Raw genomic sequence first — 20,020 nt, 5'->3', positions numbered from 1 at the left:
TTAAATGTGTGTGTCTGTGGTGCTGATGACATTTGAGAATTTGTGAATGTAGAGTATGTGAAGCGCAGTAAAGGTGTGGCTACAAAGAGACTAAAGATGAAATGAAAGGTGAGCAGTCCACCTCATTTGTATTTAAAATAATTTGCAAAAAAAAATAATCTAATGACTCAATGGATTTATCATTATTTCTAGCATTTTGTTCATGTTTGAGTGACTAAGAATGCCAAAATGATGAAATGGAGAGGGAAGTTCAAAACAGTAATATGTACAATATGAGGCATGCCAATTATTGGAGCTTTTCCTTGTTTTCATTTTTATTTTTTTGCTACAAAAGTTCATTTTTGGGACTGAACGTAGCCACAGAGACAAAATAAACAAGCTTCTGACCTATGAAGCAGAGAACTGCAGACCATTTTATATGCAGACACTCCCTGCTTCAGAGGGAACTTCCTGGAATATAAAAATGAGACAGCGAATGAGCAATAAAAGCTGAACAGCAAAAAAATATTCAGATTTTTTTGAAAAAAATCATTAGAACATTAGGCATTTTGTTTGCCAAAAAATGTTGCTCCAGCATGCTGACATTCACTGTAACTTCAAAAGCATTCAAATAGTTACAAGGAACTAGATGAAGAGTGGGGAAAAGTGTGGTTAAGCTGCAGCTTGTAAAGAAGGAGTTAGACTGCTGTTGACATTCTGGATTGCTCGGTGACTCATTAGTTTGCAAAACACACAGTTGGAAAGAAAAAAGAGGCACATAAAACGCATGGAGGTAGTGTCATTTCGAGAAAATATCACAACACAAAGACATACTGTATATGAGCACAACCAAAAACACATCATTGAAACCCACAGCTGTGAACAAATACTGAAAGACGTCCATCATGTCTCTCTGACTCTAGCTTGCCTGTCTTTGCTGCAACAAAATCAATGATTACATATATTAGTGCTCTGAGTGAAATCAGTCCACGGTTGATGTGTTTGGTCTACATGAATTAAAATTCAGCAGTGAATTTGGAGCTACTATAAGGTCTTCATCATGCCGTCTACTACTGTACTTTATTGTTGCACATTACCAAAGTAACTAACTCTGAGTCCGTAGTCAGTTGCCTGCTTTCCTTAGTTTGCCACCTTACTTCAATTGCCTTATTGTTCAAATTTTTTCTTTAATTATTTACCAACCTGGACAGCGGCTAAGCAGTCAGGAGACTGTGCCAGTGCACAACAGCAACAGCAAGAAATGGGATGCAGGGTTGACATTTCTCTGACAGAAGCACACTCAGATTTCTAAAACTTAAAGATTCTTTAAATGAGCTTTAAACATATGTGACAGTGGACTCATCTTTTTCCCCATGTTCAATGTCATCATTAAACCAGACAGTGTGGTTAATTGTACATGTAACAAATCATTTTTACTGCAAACATGATGATCCAGAAGTAAAATGTAAAAAAAAGAATTCCTTTTTCAAATGTGAAGAGGTCAATGAGTTTAGCAACCAAAAAACTAGCCCGGCTTGAATTGTGTAGTATTAAACATCTGGCACTATATCTAGTTTTCAGGCTTGTATGTTTATCTGCTAATATGATTTTCTTCTGTGAACAATAGCTCCATCTTGGAGCTACAAAATGGTCAATAAGGTGATTACAGCCACTCAAAGCTTCTTATTTCCCCCAAAATGAGAAAGCAGGGTTAGGCTGTTGTGCTGAGTATGTAATACCATCTTTGCCTAGATCTCTTATTATTGCTCTGTAGAGTCCAACTATTGGTTCATGTTGAACTACACACACTAATTTTAATATTTAATAGGGCTTAGAGGGTCTAAATATGATCTGAACCTGCACTACATGATCTTCAATCAAAAACGTTGTTGCTGCAAGGGACGACAACACACAGCAGATCACAATAAGCAGGTTCAGGCAGCAGACATGTTCAGCTGATTGGACTGTAATGACATTAGCTGCCTTCTCAAGTTGATTTTTTCTCATGTGAGAATCACAGAGAAGCAGGCTGTTTGTCCAACTGGCTTTCCTGTCATATGCAGGCGTCTGTTTGTCTAAAGACTGTCACATCAGTTGGGTTTTTGTGGAGTGGGGCATGATCAGTCTTGCCTGCAGAGGAGAAACGGAGATGAGAGAAGCCAGATCCTACCTGATGCTAGAGAAGCTGAAGGGAGAGGCCCTGCCTCTCCGCCGCTCGTTTGACTCATGACTTTTGGGTTCTGTTGAGTGGAGGAAGGCAACTGTAGCTCTTGGGGAAGAAGGTCATATACCGACTCTGTTGTGAGAAGAAGGGGGAACCAACAAAAGCAACGGTAAGGTGACATACTAACAGTGACTCAACAGCTTTTGCTGGTAAAAACACAAACTATGATTAAAATCTGTCAAGTTGATGACCAATTTGCTGACAGGGAACAATAAAATTGTATGACACTGTTCGTTAGAATCCTGTTTTCCTCATAAACACAATTTTAGGCTTTTCTTGTAACAGTACAGTTAGCAGGAATTGCATATGACCACTTCCACACAACTGTAAGAATATACCGACGATGTGACCTGTCTTGACCTGTCCTCTCCTTTATGGGAAAGACTGATTAAAGAAACTCTAATTCTATAAATGTGCAATAAATTAAGCGCACAATCCAAAACTCTTGTTCAAACTGAAGCCCTTTCCAGATATGAGGAACATTGCTGACTTCTTCAATCTGTTAAATGAAGGCACTGTGTCATTCAGACATAGGTTGTTTTTAGGTTAATGTTCCTCAAGGCTTCATTCATACATGACAGTGATGGAGTGAGTCCCATCTTACAACACAGTATGCACGAGATTTCAGACGTGTGTTGAAACTGATACTTAAATGGTGCCTGGTTTGACCTTGTCAGATTGCTGTTGTGCCTTTTGAGGAAAAATGACCAAAGTGCTCTTTGAGACATACAGTTGACACGCTCAGATTACATGAGATTAACGGAAATGAGTGCATGAATGAAAGGGGCTTGACATTAGAGCAAAATGAATGTGAAGTGACCTTGATGATGATATAACTTCATTCAAAACAGCTACCTTTACTAGTGGAAACAATAATAGCCATTTCGCAGAGTTCTTCACCAGTTGTACATTGCTCTCTGATATCACGATTGAATTATCAATAAACGGCCAAAAAAAATGGTATGAAGATCAATGCAGCAGAACCAGAGATATCTCGTTTGCCGAAGCCTGTTGCCTACACTACCCATAACACAACACACCACCAGCAGTCCAGCCAGACATCTGGGCGTGTTGTGCTACTAAGGACTAATGTAGCCTCGAGCTGCTGGCCTTAATCAGAGATGAGAGGTAGGCCACAAAGGTCTGGCAAGCTCACGGTCTTCTAACTCCACACGCCTAGATTTTTTTTTTCACATTGAAATTTCTAGTCCGCAAATGACATCACTTGAGGCAATTCAGCAAACTTCACACGGCTTCCTATGCGTCACCAAAGGCTTAACACACATTTTTTTTCTTTAGAAAAGCAGTAGTATGCTCAAAGGTCTGTATAATGAGAACCGCAGTCAAACTCGTGTAAAACTGGAGGACGCTTGGGATTAGTGGTGCAACAAATAAAACGTTTTAATTAATTCTCAACTATTTTGACTATAGAGTAATTGCTTGAGCTAGTTTTTCCTATTTTGAGGGGGCAGGAAAAGACAATTGATGAGGTCTTTTAAGACTTGGAAAAAAAAATAATCCACAGATTAATTGCTGATGAAAATTCTCAGTTGCACCATTTTTTTTCATCTTAGTAAATATTCTTTAAACATGGAGGTTAAAAGTTAACTTCAAACACATTTTGTTTTCATGGACCCCAGTAAAATTATATATAAACTCCTTGGTCTGTTGCGGTCACCTCACATCACTGTCCATGACCTGCAATAGTTACTCAGGGCTGTAAAAACATCTTGAAGGGGATCAAACCAGATGGTAAAAAGCACAAATTGATGAGACAATTGAGGTCAAAGCGAAATCCGTAGCACACCAAACAAACAGCAGATCTCATTACAAACAGAGTCGTACAAAGACTTTTTCTCCCCCCTCTGTGCCTCCCTCAACACCAACAGGACACGGAGAGGGGAGAAAGCCTTGGGTCAACAGCATGACAACACTTTTACTAGCAGGCTGATTCATCATCCAAATATTATGGTATGAACTTAGAGCGGCCATTACAGTCGCCTGACTCTCTTCTCTGCCAACTGCCAGCTTTAATTACTTGCAGCTGAGTCCCAGGGTTCGGTGTGTATATCAGATACTTAACCCTCCCATTGTTACCACTCGCTGTGTACAATAGACAAACCTGGGACATACTGAAACCAGCCCATGCCTCTTCATTCCCAAAGCCCTCCAGTCTCTTACTGCTCGCTTTAGACGAGCAGGGAATGCTGGTTCCCAGAAAGGGAGCTTAAAAACTGGACTCGGCAAACTCATATAACCCACAGTGAACCACACATACACACAGGATTCTAGTGTGGTTTTGCTGGTTATTTGCTAAGTTCTCCAAACAAAATCACAGACACACATGCATGCACATGCACACAAGCACCCCCTACTACGGCCACAAAAACACTTTTTCTGCCCCTGCATTTATGCTTTAACTCCACAGTCTTCTTGGGGCTCACTGACTGAGTGCACATGCAGCAACATGTGCTCTGAGTGAGCAGCCCTTCCAGTAAACACATTGCCAACCGCACAGACAGAAAATATGTACTCTTCTCTCAGAGCACTGGTCTCGAATCACTGGCTGGCCTGTTCAAAGTGTTTCCACAGTCCCTTTGACGTTTTTTAAGACTGAAAAAAGAAATCTTATTTTGCTGCATACTTGTTTTTTTGTCAGCAGACAGAGTGCAATTCTTTATTTACACGTGACAAAACACTGTACCTTTCACACGGGAAAAGACTAAAAAATAAAAATGGTCAGCCTCGTTAGCTGGGAAATAAACCGTACTGACTCTCACACACCACGTGATGTTTTGATTTTACCTTCAGACTATCGACATGTTGTGCAGACCACTGGCAACACAGAAAACTTTTCATTTTCTTTCTGCCTATGATGATCATAATTACAGATTAAAACCTAACCAACAACACTCACATGAACACAACATGGGGTTAGTTTTGATCAGGTCTGCTCGTGCTAATAAGACATGATTACAGTTCAGTTGAAGAGAAAATGATCCCCTTTATGAGCTGTTTAACTAAATTACTTTCCCCTCACTTACAGATAAACACCAAACCACACACACGTTTAAGTTTCATATTAGAAATCCTTCACAAAGTTAGACTTTTGTGGAGCTAACACAAATATTTTTGCTCTTTATACCCTCACCATGCCTTGTGATATGTTTATATGGTAAGTAGCGCAGGCTAAAGGTGAAAAAAGAAAGCACTCACCATGTGAATGGCAGGACTTACACTCCCATTCATTTCCCTCACATTCCTGCTGCTTGCTCTTACTAGCCCTGGCACCTGGGGCGTGGCACTGGTTTTTGGCTGAGTGACTGATTTAACTCCATTCTCTCCCCCTCCTCCACTCCACCTACCTCTCTCCCTGTCTTGTTTACTGTGCTCGGGACCCTTTTCTGTACTGCATCTTGCTCAACAGGTTAGTGGTATTGTCATGTGGAATCCTGTCAAGCAGAAACAAAGCAGTAGTATAACCCATGTGCTGAAAAATTTAAGCTGCAATTCACCCAAGGTGAAATTACTGAACTCAGTGTGTGACGACTTAACAGAACGTGATGGGGAAGACAGGCTTAAGCTCACCTCGTCGGCACATTTTGGAGATTATTCCAAGCAGGGAAGATAAAAGAAACAGCAGAGGGGCTGGCACCTGCAGCAAACCATGTACAACAACCCTGAAATGTTTACAGCCAAGCCTACATGAAGGCTGCCAGGGACTCCATAGCAACACAGATCAGGGGACAAGTCTTCTGAGCGTTTGAGTCCCTTGTGAGCAAAGTGAAAATAGAACAGTATTATCCAAACTCACATGAAGAACTGGGTAAGAATGTAGGATATTACAAGAAAACCATTATATTGTGGGAATGATGTGAATCACCTCTGTACAATGTCCCCACAAAGTTTTGCTTTTACTGGATAATAGCAGCAGCAATACCCTAAATTATACTGTCCATGTGAGGTTAATGCAAAGCTAAAGCACGGCTCCTTAAGGATTAGGTGATAAATCACAACTACAGCATAATATTAATAAATAATCAATTCAGAATTAGTTTTTTTTTACTGAGTGCAACAGATTAATTGCTTAACACTTGTTGGATAATGAAGTTGTAAATGAGTTCACATATTCATTAACGTAGCTGGCTGGGAACTGGCGAATATTTGTACATAATTGAAATATCTTTAGTCTATTTGTCAACTGCAAAACATCCTTGAGATAATCATCATAACTGCCCTTCTACTGACTTTTATTAAGAAGATGTGTGTGCATATTTCTTGAAATCAGGTACACTCATCTTAAAAATGTCATCCCATTAGATCAACATTTGTATACATTTACGCTAAAAGTGAAGGCAGGTGGGTAAAAATTAGAAGCATTTTTCAGCATAATACAATAAAAAATTAACGTAAGCAGAAACTATAGGCTCAGAAATGACTAAAAAAGTTGAACCAACAGTCTGACTGTTGGATTATTTTTACAAGCTGTATAAACTTGTCAAAGAAGTTTATATAAATATATATATATATATATATATATATATATATATATATATATATATATATATAGTTTATATAAGAAGTCTAAAATTGACATGTTAATGCAGTATAAGTGTGAATGGACAGGCAAACATATGTGTAACTAAAAACAGCCAGTATGAGTTCTGCACTCAGAAACTACTTACAGCAACAGCATTTTGTTAAAACACAAACCAAAACGCCCAAATTTTCTTCCTGGTTTGCAACTCAACTGTGATTCTAATGATGAACGTGGAGGACACATTTAAAACTGGAGACACTATAACTGGACGCTTTACGAATCTAGAGAGAGCATCTTTACTTTTGACTATAGTCGCTCTTTTGCGTCAAGCAGCTTTCTCTTCTGCTGTAGGATTGATTTTTATGATTTTAATGCTTGTTTTCAAGGTTTAAATTGGGTTTGTGCCACCTTTTGTAGCAGATCTCCTGCATCGTCAAACCCCAGAACTGAGGTCGATTGACCAGACGCTCTTCAATGTTCTAAGATCCAAGTACAAAAACAAAGTTGATGCCCCATAATTTCTGGAACTGCTTGACTTTTCTTATGAGTATCGTTCAAATTTTGCAAACTCACTGCTGAAGACCCACCTGTTCCTAATGGCATTTGATTCAAGTACAGCTTGACACCATCTTTTATATGCTATAACCATTTTTCTTATTGTTTCCTTTTATTCGCATCTGTTTATTTAGCTTTACATTGGTTGATCCTGGTATTTGAAGGCTGTGCAGCACTTTGACCAACTATGTTTGTGTTAAGCATGCTAAACAAATAAATTTGGACTTGACTTAGTGGCCATAAATTAAAAATGCATTCACTCAAACATACCTTTATCAGGTGTTAATATACAGCCTCAGCAGCTCTTGACACATCATACATGGATTCATGCATGTCAATACGATGAGTCACTAATTGCTGTTTGTGCTGTAAAATGTATTTACTGCCATTGTCGGAAGTTATGACACATTTTCAAATCCGATTATCAGACGTGAATGCAGCGGGCTTTTCATCATTTTACTCTAGGTAAACACAGATAACAAAGGCAGGTGGCAGACAAGTAGTAAGCAGGAATCTCTTCACAGCACACTGCATGCTTCCACAGATAGCAGTGATCTACATTTTTGCTTCACATAAAGTAATAAACAAATAACCTAGTAATGTAAGAACGCTGCTTATTAAATTCAGGTCACATAACTTTCGTTGTGACAGCAGAGTCTGGTACTAATATGCTGAAGGATTGCATGAAACGTGATGACTCAAAAATCTTGGAAAAAAAAAAAGGCCTATGGTGGTTACTTGACAGCCTGCACAACATCTGCCTTTATACATGGAGGCATGCAACCAGTTATTGCGCTCAGGAAGGACTATGGCACCATCACGGTGTCTGACCAAATGTCGCTGATGAATGACAAAAGACACACAAATTACAACACCATATCAGAGATTATAAGTGAAATTACACTTTCTGTGCAGATTTGGAATGAAGATGGGGTTGGAAATGCATCAGACTAATTCCTGGGTAGGTTTGCTGTGGGTCAGATGAGGAGGAATTGGGGGTGTCAATGAAACCACAATGTGAAAGATAACCTCCTTAAACAGTGTTCATTTTTGGCAGTTTGATCAATATTTGTGCAATACTTCTGACACTGAAATAGGAGTTGCTCTTTTAAGATGCATTTTACATCGAATTATCTGCACAAAGACTTTTTTTTTAATGTCGAATACAATCTTTTTAATGTTTCCCCTTCTGGTTATTGTCACCTGTATCCACTAAATCTTAGTAGTAACTACATTACTGCACATTTTCAATCAGTTAACTGCACAAGCAGGTAACCAAGAGATCACAATGACCATAAACCAACATTTCTACCTTGAGCTATGACCGCCTCGTGTTCATCTTAATATTCAAACATTAAAAGCTGCTTAGTCTGGTTGGAATCTTACAAGAATACCTCAAATAAATGAATCCACTGAATCGCCGCAAACAAAAGCATACAAACAATCCACTGCTGACAAGATCAATTGAGACTCCCTGACTTGCATTTTCATTTCACAGGGATCTTAGCTGTGTTAAAGGTCAAATCCTTGCACTTTATAATGGATCTGGTCCAAGTTACACGTCAACCTACAATCCACTGTGGAGAAACACAGAAGCCAAAAGCGGCCAAAAACAATCAAAGAATTCGGTAGATGACATAACATATGCTGATAGCGCAGCAAAGTTACAACTTTTAATCAGGTTACTCTCAAATAAAAAGGAATAATAATGGAAAAAAGAAATGCTTTGTTTTTTCTTCTATTTTGGCAATCGGCCTCTCAATCCCTACAATCAATCATATAACCATAAACACATGAAAGAATCTTATGCTGTATTCTTTCCAATCACTCATCTGAACAAGTGAAAGTCATTCAAGCTCTAAAACAGGCCGAGTCACACCAGGCTCAGTTTGTGGCATGTAGCGCTCAGCACAGCTAATCCTGAAGCAACCAGGAACGACCTCCAGGCGTCAGTTTACACGACTTGCTTTCAACAAACACCTACCACCATCCTGACTTTACAAAATAGCCCACTGCGACTCCCGTGAGGGCCAAACCACCCAGCTATAAGTCATGTTTGAAAACAAAGCGGGTCAGTTGTTGTATTTATTCTCCTCAGAGCAGTGCAATGGAGTCAGTGTTACTGTATGTTATGTGGGAGTGGACACTAATGGGAAAATTATAGTTAAACTCTGTGCTGTGCCTTTACGGGACGAAAAAATTGCAACAGACACTTAACATGAAAGCGTGACTTCAGAGAGCCGCGGAATACGGACTATTTACAGAGGACGGCACAGACACAGGCTCACATACATGCACACCCACCCAAAAATGCTATGTTTACACACAAATACTGGAATGTGCTAAACGTGTACACAGCACTTCAAGTGAAATCAGACCTAACTGGTGATGAGAAGTTCTTCAAGTGACTGCATCGGAGTCAGAGGACGCCACGCACATATTCACAAAAAATATTAACCACAAGCACTACGTTGGAAGTGTTTGCCAATGTAGGCATTTTTGTCCATCTCACAGGACAAACTGTGTTGAGGCAACAGGAAGAGCGTTTAGCAACACTGCATGCGTACTCACAGGGGCGTCACCGAGCTGCTATCATAACCACATTTCTTTGTACCACTATTTTTTGGCCTTTCATATATAGGACAGTGCAGAGAAACAGGAAAGCAGGGAGAAGACCTGCAGCAGAGGGCCATCGGCTGGACTCGAACCCATGACCACTGCATCGAGGACTATAGCCTCTTTTATATGGGTCGCCTGCTCAATCAGTTGTGCTACCGTATTTAAGAATCACAGCAAAAACTGTATTCACAAGAATAGCTTTTATTTCCATGTTAATGTCCACAACAATCCTAAATTTCCAATACACTGTGCACTGAAAAGCAAAGAGAGAGAAAAAAAAAATCAAAATACTTGTAGAGAAATTGCGCAACATTTTGGGAAATGTGCTTTTTCACAGTTTGACGGAAAGATCAACAACACTTTTATGTCTTTACAGTAAATATGATGCCACACCCAGCAGCAGCAGCACACTGTGAAACTGCTGGCTGTGAAGGTAATAAAATCCACATACCAACACCCCTAATCCTTGCTAATTAGCGTGTTTTAGCTTGTTAATTTTTACAAAGCTGAAGACAATTCGCAACAGTAGCTTACCAGTCTTCTCGAGATAATATAATAAGGGTAAAAAAAACTTACTATAGGAGAGAGGTCCACTGTTGGATATGCATCACCCTCCATTAATAGACTCCTCTGTGGCTGCTCATCCAACATCTAATGCACATGAATACTAAATACAATTAAAATCTTTGAGAAGATGATGTAGGTAAAGACTCATAGACTCAATCTTTGTCACACAGTAAAACTACACACTGCAGTCTACAATCTCAGTAAAACATGATTTAAAACTAGCCTGCAGTGTCACATAGGTCTACTATTGGAACCCTTGTGAACTGATTTCTGATAAAAGCTGTCGACACTATTCATAAGAAACAGGGAATAAACAGATAAAAATCTTTTCCATAGTAACAACGGGCAGCACACACGGGAAATATCTGTTGAAACATCTGGAAATTCACAAGAAAACTGAAAACTAGAAACTGAAAGTCAGAAGTATGGAATATGTCTTGTCATTTCGAAACAGTCACTGTTTCAGACATAAGTGACCAGCAGATCTGCTCTTGCATTCTGGCTTTGTTTCTTTAAGACTTTCCATTTTCCAGACTTCTGACAATTTGTTCCAACAGATTCTAGAGTTTAGACAAAGCCTACACCTTCAGCTATTAATTACATAAGAAGACTTATTGCAAGATCTAATTAAGGAATTGGAATGTCTCCTGATTAGTCAGGCAAAACCACAGACGACTGGGAACAAGGAGGGGTTTACAAGAATCAGCAAACACCACTATCACAAATCAACACGTACAGTTGTTCTGGCCTTGGTTAGACTGTTTTACTAACAAAGAAAAATCAGGAAGATGTTATTTTTCTGTGTCACCGCAAGTAGATATGACTGAGATTCTAAATTTAGGTTCCAGTCTATGGTCTGAAAATGTGAACCATACATCAGCTTTGATCTAGAACACCAGTTTATGGATATACCTGGAGTACCCACTAAGTCAATAAAATCTAGAAGAAGCATGAATAGAAAAAAAGAGCTGTAGAACTGTTGCTCATTATTTGAACAGGCTGCAGCTTGTTGAGACAGTGAGAGCTGAACATCGTCATTTCTGCCGAGTAAGTCTCATTTAACTCATCAAAAAATTATCCCCTTGAAAGGCTGATACATAAAGGAGTGTCAGGAGGAAGACCCACCATGACACAATAATACTGACATAATACAATGTCATCATCACCGACACAATGACTACGGATTTTAAAATGTAAAGGGAGGATCACTTTAATATGGTGTCTCGATGTGTACTGTGACTCTTTTAAATAACCACACATTTCAAAATGAAATTATACAGATCCACAAGAGAACTGAGTTGTTGTTGTTCTTGCTTTGGCCATGCTCCACCTCTTCGTGAAGTTTCATGAAATTTCGCCGTGTGGTTTTTGCGTAATACTGCTGACAGACAGACAGACAGACAGACAGACAGACAGACAGGCAAACAAACAAGCCATGCTGAAAGCTTACCTCAGCCTCAGAATTCAGAGATTTGATTGAAGAAATGATAACAAAAACTATTCAGTTGAGTCCAAATTCGCCTTGTCTTGTCTTGACTTGCACTGAATCAAGCGCTTCCACTGTGTGGGGAGGCTGAAGGCAAACGTGACCTTTGATTATAAATTAAACTACAGCAGGGTGACTTTACACTCAAGGTTAAAAAGACTGTAATGCTGTCAGGGGCTAAGCTGACTTTCAGCAGCTACTGAATGTTTTAAAAAAAATCATGCAGTCAGCTATCTTGTGACCGCTGTCATGCTCTAGATGTTTTAGATTAGATATTAACATAAACAACTACTTTTAATCAACTTTCATAAGCAATCCTTCTGAAATATACAAAGAACGGTATATTTAATGGTTTAAGAGCATGATATTCTTATGATACTGACATTAGTCATTTATTAAATTCCTTTATCCAAATTACTAAAACATAGTTTCAAAATTTGATAAGCATAAAATCTGTCTTTGATTCTGGGAATTAGATGGAACAATAGGGAGCATTAATACAGTTGAAGAAAAAAAACACATAGTGCTCAGCTGCAGACAAAGAAAGAGAGCTGGGACAGTGCAAACAAAGTCAGAGCCCAAAAAGTACAAAAAGGATTTACACATCCAGATCGCTCTGACTGTTCCAACTTTTCAACAACTTATTACCAACAGATAAAAAAGTAGTGCCATCTTTGTACCTTGTAGATTTAAAATAAATAAACAAACAAACAAAAAGCTCATAGTACAGAGAAATGCAGAGTATTTATGACGTGACATCATCCTCAAGGCACTCGGAGAAGTATGTAAAACATGTTGTTTCGGGCCTTATCTGCTCTCTATGACAGTATCTTTTTCTTAGTAACCATTGGAGGTGCCCAGGTTTATAGAGGAAAAAAGAATACAAACAATGACAGGATACAGGAGGAAATCGGATGGACCAATGCTACAATTCATTACAGCCCTGCCAGTCTGCCGAGGAAGGAGCAGATGACTCAGAAAAAAGAAATGAAAACACAGGATGCCACACTGAGATACTACAACTATGGGATGGATTACTTGACTACATTATGCCAAAGGCATTCAGCATTTCTGAAGGTCATGAAATAGTTTTCTCTATGAGCTTCCACGAGGGAGCTTTGTCATGTGGCAAACTGTGTAAAAGGCACAAACAAAGTAACTGAGGACGGATTCATCCCTTGAAGGCACCACAAACCTGGACCATGTTTTCGAAACCATTAGGGGATGGCAGCCATACCTTGTCTCAAAACAGTAATGGGAAAAAACCCAAGTGCAAATATCTTAATGGTCATGACCTGGCAACATTTTTCCTACTCTTGGAGGTGTAGTGAGATACAAAGGAATTCAACAAAGCTCAACGGGCATGTAGACCTAAATGAGCACCCAAACTGCCCTCTATTACCCAATTAGCTTAAATGCAACCTCAACTGCACATCTCCTCCCACCTTGGCACAAAGTACGTTCATTCGGTGCCAGAAAATTACCAAACATGCACAGAAGCACATAAACAGACTGGTGCTGGAGGAAAATTGCCTTAGCGTTGGTGTTCTGCCAGCAGGAAAATAGAGCCCTCAGAAACAATTTTAAACTGACAAGAAGAGACGGCTGATGGGAAATGCGCAAAACATAACGCACCACCTACTAACAAGCATTCTTGGTGAAAAAGCAAAAACACATGGAGGCAAGAGACTGCTTAGAAAACTAATATATACACAATTTAATCCTGGCTGGGGACCTATAGACAGGTGACAAATTTAAGGAAAAACCTGAATACTTGACCTCTACAATCCTGTGATGCTGCATGGGGCACTACACTGATATAGTTTGGTCCACGTGTTGTACAAAGTCGTTGTTCTAAGTGATCACATCTATCATATAAAGAGGCATTTCTGTCTCGATGGGAATGGTCTCTTCTCAATGATAATGCCTCCATTTATAGGACAGGAAGGGTCAATGAATGGTTTAATAGAAATGTGGCGAATCATATCCTTTGGCCTTCCTGGTCACTTCATGTCAACCCAATGAAAAAGCAAAGACAGATTTTGGACTTAGATGTAAGATTACCACTCATCACAACACCAAATGAGGGATTACTGTTTGGAAAGATGGTGCTACATCAGTGCAACAGAGCTCCAGAGACTTGGAGAATCAAGGCCAAGGTGTGCTGAAGCTGTTCTGGAAGCACGTGGTGACCCCAAGACCTTCCTAAAACACTTGATCTCATTCGTTTTTCCTTCATCACCTGCCTGTACGATGCATGTAAAATAGGACAGTAGTGAATGCTAACTGTATGTGCTGCCACATTCGTCAACTAACCACTTGCTCATCTGCCGTCCTCATCCATTTTTGGATAATTTGTGTCCCACTTTACAAAAGTTTTGTGCTGCCAGTGCCAAATCCTGATCATACTGGCAACTATTAATCATATTTCAAGAACACCACAATTAACGGATCACCACCAACTGTAACAGCAAAAACACTCCAGGGCTGCACAAGATAAAAAGACCACATGGCATCATGACTGATGAGCTAATTAGAGGCGCCCATTAACAGCATAATACACATTGCCAATGAGGTGCAGCAGAAGGACAGACATCATTAAATTGAAGAGATCTACTGTACTGGTGTTAAAGATCACAACAATCAGCCTTCAAAAAGACAACACAACTTCTGAAAGCTGTTGAATGAGCTGTTCTCTGGCACCATTTCAACAAAAACTGAATATGATAAACTTCACAATGGGGAGTTTATTGTACGGCTGGTGTATTGGATTACATGAAGTAGGTATTCTGGTTTCTAGTGTTCCAGTGTACATTATAAACACTGTGCTGTAAAACAAACATTGGTTTCAGGCTGGTATTGGTCTATGAATTGGCCTACAAACCTTCTTTGTACTATTTGTTGGTTAACAGTATTGTTTAGCTTACTGTTATTCAAACATAGATAACAAAGACAGATTGACTAGACATGACCTACACTTTCATTTAATTCACAAAGAATTACTAAAGCATTTGACTAAATTAAAGTTCAATAGACGGTTAAGGAGCTGTCTTTCTCTTATTCGGAGCCAGCAAATATCTTGGCAGTGTCCAGCACACTCTGTACGGCCTATTTATGAGATTCCGACACCTTAACTGCTGCATCTCATCTGCCAATGGAAAGACTGTAGCCAGCCAAGATTCGCCACTCTTAATATTTAATGTCTTAGTTCAGAATCATCTTTCTCTGGAGAGAAACACGAGGGGTGGCTGTTAGATCTCACAGGTGCTTTGGGCTTTTCACAAAAGAGTGTAAGAAATCCTGCACAAGATGAGAGCAAGCAAAAGCACTGAGCATGAAGCTCTCTGGGACTCTTCCTTTACAGGAGGCAGTCAACATTTGACCAGCGAAGCCTGAAAATGCATCTCTTCTTTTGCATTTGGCCCTTTAAAGAGAATCTAACTGACCGATTAATTATTAGAAATCAGATGCTGGACTGTAAATAAGCCATCATGGTAGGGCCATTACAGTGGCTCACTGAAAGACTTTGATGAGAAAAAGAAAAATCCTGTCTGACACAGAACTGAAACTGAAGCATTAACTGATGATATACACCATGTTGTTCCATTTTTCTAAGCAATGACCTACTCCACAGGAGCATCTGTCAAGAAAACAATCTCCATTCAAAAGCTGATGTGCTGTAAGCAAAAATCTGCTTCTATTTCATTGACACAGTTAACCTGCTAACCTAAAACAGGCCAGACACAAAGGTCTCCTTCTCTTGTTTCAAAAAGAATGTGAGAATGGAAAAACCGCTACGGCAACATGCTTTTAATACTTTGGAGGTTGTGCAAGTTGGACAACTTTACTGCAGATCATAAAACTATAAAAGTGCCCAAAATAAAGTACAAAATTACAACAATGCAGGTTAAAAACAAAATGTGTATCATTAAATGAGATTTTTCACTACACAAAGTGTATGACAGCAATAAATGCTGTAATATTATTATTATCAAACAAGCAGTACAAATATCTCTTGAGATAAAAGCCATTATAGTGTTATGCAATATTTTTCCTCATATTTTACTACTAATATTTTTTATTTTTTGTAAAAAAATCTCAAAATATTTTTTTTACATTTTTTGTTCAGACATGTTGCTGATGGTTTTATATATATTCATTTGTTTTGATAATTTTTGTGAGCTATTTCACATTTGTGCCACTTATCCCAAAATTGTTGTGTGCAAAAGCAAAATACTAACTGATGAGCACAACACAACAACAAATGTGAGGATTGCTCTAGGTATGGCCAATTTAAAATGTATGTAACTGCTCAAGACTTCAACAGTGACACCAAAAGAACACTTCGGTATTAGATTCAAGTGCTTTAGCAGGTTGAACCACTCATACATTGATTTGCCGTGGCCAAAACAAAGACATAAGTGTGTAGTAAATACCAGAGGTGATATTTTGACCCGACCCTGATTAGACTTCTTACTGAAGTTTGGTTAGTGTTAATGATTAAACAAGGAGATTTAAAAGAAGCTAAGTGAGTAAATGCATAACACATTTAGACATGTGACTGATTTGCATCACTGCATCACCTGAACACTGAATGAGCGCCTCAACAGCTAAACCTAATCATGAGCATACCAGAAATTACTAGCATTCATGCTTTATATATCAGTCATTATTAAACCTAATAAGTTAGATTTCTCCTTAATTTTAACATATGCTCTGTCACTATAGTTTTGAAAGAATTACAAACCTGGAACATAATTATGCATTGAAAGCTTCTTCTACTTTTGAAGATAATGCTATCATTATTCTGGTAAGTTAATCAGGAGGTAAACGTTCCATAATTATGTGATATTTAAATGGAGCCATCATCAGTCTGCTCTTTAATCTAGATCGTCTTCAGATTTGTGAAGAAGTTAGATGTCGTTTTGAGTAAATGCTAATATCAATATGAGACAGTTTTAGCTGTCAGGCCATGAGAAAGTCCTGCGAGTAACTTTGTGGGCACAGGAGTCCAAACTGGAACTTCTTCAGTTAAAATAAAGGTTAGAGCCCTAAATTTGAAGAGAAAGTTCAGCTACACAATTTACAGTGGGACTCACACCATACTGGGGCACTGTGTACACAGAATGCTGAAAAAGTGCTCAACAAAACCCAGATAAAGCACTTGCAAATGACACAGAAGCTTGAAGCAGGCAGAAACCAAAGGCAAATGGTGAATATCAAGGACTCTCCAAGAAGTGAGATCCTTCACCAGGTACTTCTTATACTGCTCATAGTGGTGTCTCATCCTGGATTAGATGACCGAATGTGCATTATGCAAATTATGCACTGAAGGGAACATTTTTCATGCATCAGTACAGGCTGCTCCTTATGTAACACCTGACAACATACAGAACAAAACTATACCAGCTTATTGACATAGAACCTAAAGCATAGAACAGGTTAGAGTGTTGAGTCTACTATGACAAGATTCAAATCATGGAAAGAAAATGTATTTTTAGACTTTCTATTCCAAATGCATATCTGAGTTTGCATAGCGGCATTCAGAGCTGATGATATGCTAAATCTACATATGTTTCCTATTTCTCAGATGTATTCCCTGCATGGTGTTTTTCTCTCATCGTCAGATATCAACAAGCTTTCAAGGCAGTCAAGTATTTTTAAGCGCATGGCGCGAAGTTTGCTTAACGCAGCAGAGTCAATATTAATAGAGTGCTATTTAAGCCCAGGTTTATACACGGAGCAGCCAGAGGGTCAATGATTGACCAGGCTATGGTGGGTGTCAATAAAAAAAACAAAACTATGTCAAGATCTGAGGATCTTACAATTGTTAACCAGGTTTGATAGAACATGCTTGAAAGCCATAACATTCTTCACTTTAATGTGAAACTGCTGGGAAGACATTTTATTGCATCCATTAACCTGCAGCCATTTACTGACCAGAAAAGGTTGTATGACTAGCATTCCTGTCCTGAGTGCTATTGTTACAATGTGGGCTGTTTTTCCTTTGTATTCCCTCGACTGTCTTCATGCTAAAAATATGTCATCCTCATCATGATTCACCATCCAAAGAAGTTAGAAATAACAAAATACAACAAAGCCGCTGCAATCTGCTGTTATTTATTTCCACAACTGCTCCTTTTTATTCAGGTTTGGGGTATGACTGATCGTATCGCTGAGGATTTAAGGAATTAAGCGACAAATGGAGTTTTCCTGTCAAACAAAAGAGTAAATCTGAAGACAGTTGGCCTTATCTGAAAGATGCAAAACAAACTTCTCCTCTCGCACGCAGGCGAGTCAACTCTGCTGACACAAATACACAATAGTGTGATTAGTAATCAAACAATGTAGCCTCAAGAGCGAGTTACCACTGGTCTACATCTAAAAGGAGTTGGGGCTGAATTATTTGGTGCACAAATATTGACAGCCTACATTATCAGAGGGTTTTATTAAGAGTCAAAAGTAAAACTGAATACATAAATGAATGATAACCTCATAAAAACAAATAGCTTTACTTTGCCCTTCTTATTTCAGATCGTTGGTGACCGAAACAGTATTTTTTATTTAGGAAACGTGAAAATGTGATGTTTTTACTGTTAGCAGGATTAATTTAGAAGAATAAGTGATTGAAAACAATCACTAACTAGTATAAGAATAACATAAAGAGTCTCTTAATTTTTGACTAAATTCAAATCTGATTGAAAGTATTTAATACTGTAAAGGCAGGAAGACATTTTGATCATTGCAACTCACATATTATGCTGTAAAGTAGAGGAATCAACAAATCATTTCTCAGTGATTTAATGTCGAAACATTTGTCTTTTTTTTAAATTTCAGGTTAATTAAACATATAATTTCTAGTTTTATGGTCAGGGAACTTCAGAACTAATAAAATGAGTTCACCAGACATCAGGTGATGAGCTTGAGTTCAATCAACTCACTAACTTAAGATAACAAACACATTTGCTGGCAATAATGTGTCTTTACTACATGCTAAATGAAGTAATATTTATTTCTGTTCATAACTGTGAAAATAAAGGTTAGTATTGAATTAAATCCCTGCCTCTATACACTGATAAATTAACAAAATCACAGCTAAAGTCACACGATACCTGTACCAGTGCAGGGATAAGTTCTTCATGTCGAAAGAACACTGAGAAAATGATAACGCAAATCTGTGTGTATCATTTGTCAGTGTGACTGAGCAGTTGTCGAGTCCAATTGAGAGCTTATCTTGACCAAAACTCATAAAACAATTTGAGCTAATTGTTCAACCTCAGTTCAGTTGATTCACATTTTAAAGGCTGCAGGGAAACCGATGCTTCTAAGTTGAAACTACAGTGTTTATGATAAAAAGTGATCTATTGGGAGCTTGCATTTAGTGGCCTGACTTTACAGGCAGATGGAGAAAAACTAAGGTAGGTTCAGCTGGTTCTCTGCACTCTTTGCTCCAACAAAGTCTGGCTGCCAAGGCACTGAGACGAATCAGTTGTCTGGACACGGCCGACTGTGCTTTTCCTGAACAACCGCTGAGAGCAGTGGTTACACACAAAATTTCCAAAGTCTTGACCGCAGTGTGACATAGAGCTTGACGGACAAATTGGAATCAGCTTAGTATAGATCCACGAGTATGACCACAGCTGCGGAATCGCAATAAATGTCAAGGTTAAAAAATCATGCAGTTTCTCAGTGGAGCTGCACAATATAGTGTTTCACTGCAATGCACATGATCAATGGGCTCATCACAGGAAGTGCAACATGAAGTAAGCAAGGCAAATGAACTCAAATACTCATGTTACAACTTTTTTTATCTGCCTAATGCAAAAAGAAAACTTGCACAGTCTTCATTTTTTCCTAATTTTCGTCTGATAGAATAAACTTTACTCCAATTAAAGGGAGTAAGAGTATGTCGAGTTGCAAGCGTCGCATGTGCACAACAACATGAGCAAGGAATAGGTGAGACACGCTGAAAAATTATACAGACTTCTTTAACTATTTTCGCACTAAAAAGGATGATGTTTACCGAAAACAGGTGCTCTGTCGGCAGAGT

At 38.7% G+C, this 20,020-nt stretch overlaps 1 protein-coding gene across 3 annotated transcripts in view; it reads right to left on the bottom strand.

The window, feature by feature from the left end:
- nfat5b (nuclear factor of activated T cells 5b) overlaps nucleotides 1-20,020 on the bottom strand; it is a 37,404-nt gene that overhangs the window by 16,152 nt on the left and 1,232 nt on the right. The window contains exons 1-2 of one of the 3 annotated variants that reach the window (XM_051941157.1): nucleotides 5,569-5,665; nucleotides 2,150-2,275 (exon numbers count right to left, since the gene is read on the bottom strand). In XM_051941157.1, coding sequence (XP_051797117.1) covers nucleotides 2,150-2,207 — 58 coding nt within the window. In that variant the 5' untranslated portion in view covers nucleotides 2,208-2,275; nucleotides 5,569-5,665. Of the gene's footprint in view, nucleotides 1-387; nucleotides 451-2,149; nucleotides 2,276-5,568; nucleotides 5,666-20,020 lie in introns of those variants that run through there. The other 2 variants (XM_051941161.1, XM_051941152.1) reach the window with 2 other exon arrangements.

Source organism: Acanthochromis polyacanthus, chromosome 2 (assembly GCF_021347895.1).
Source record: "Acanthochromis polyacanthus isolate Apoly-LR-REF ecotype Palm Island chromosome 2, KAUST_Apoly_ChrSc, whole genome shotgun sequence".
Lineage (NCBI taxonomy): Eukaryota > Metazoa > Chordata > Actinopteri > Pomacentridae > Acanthochromis > Acanthochromis polyacanthus.
Note: the sequence above shows the minus strand (reverse complement) of the source record. Positions and strands in the feature narration are given on the sequence as shown.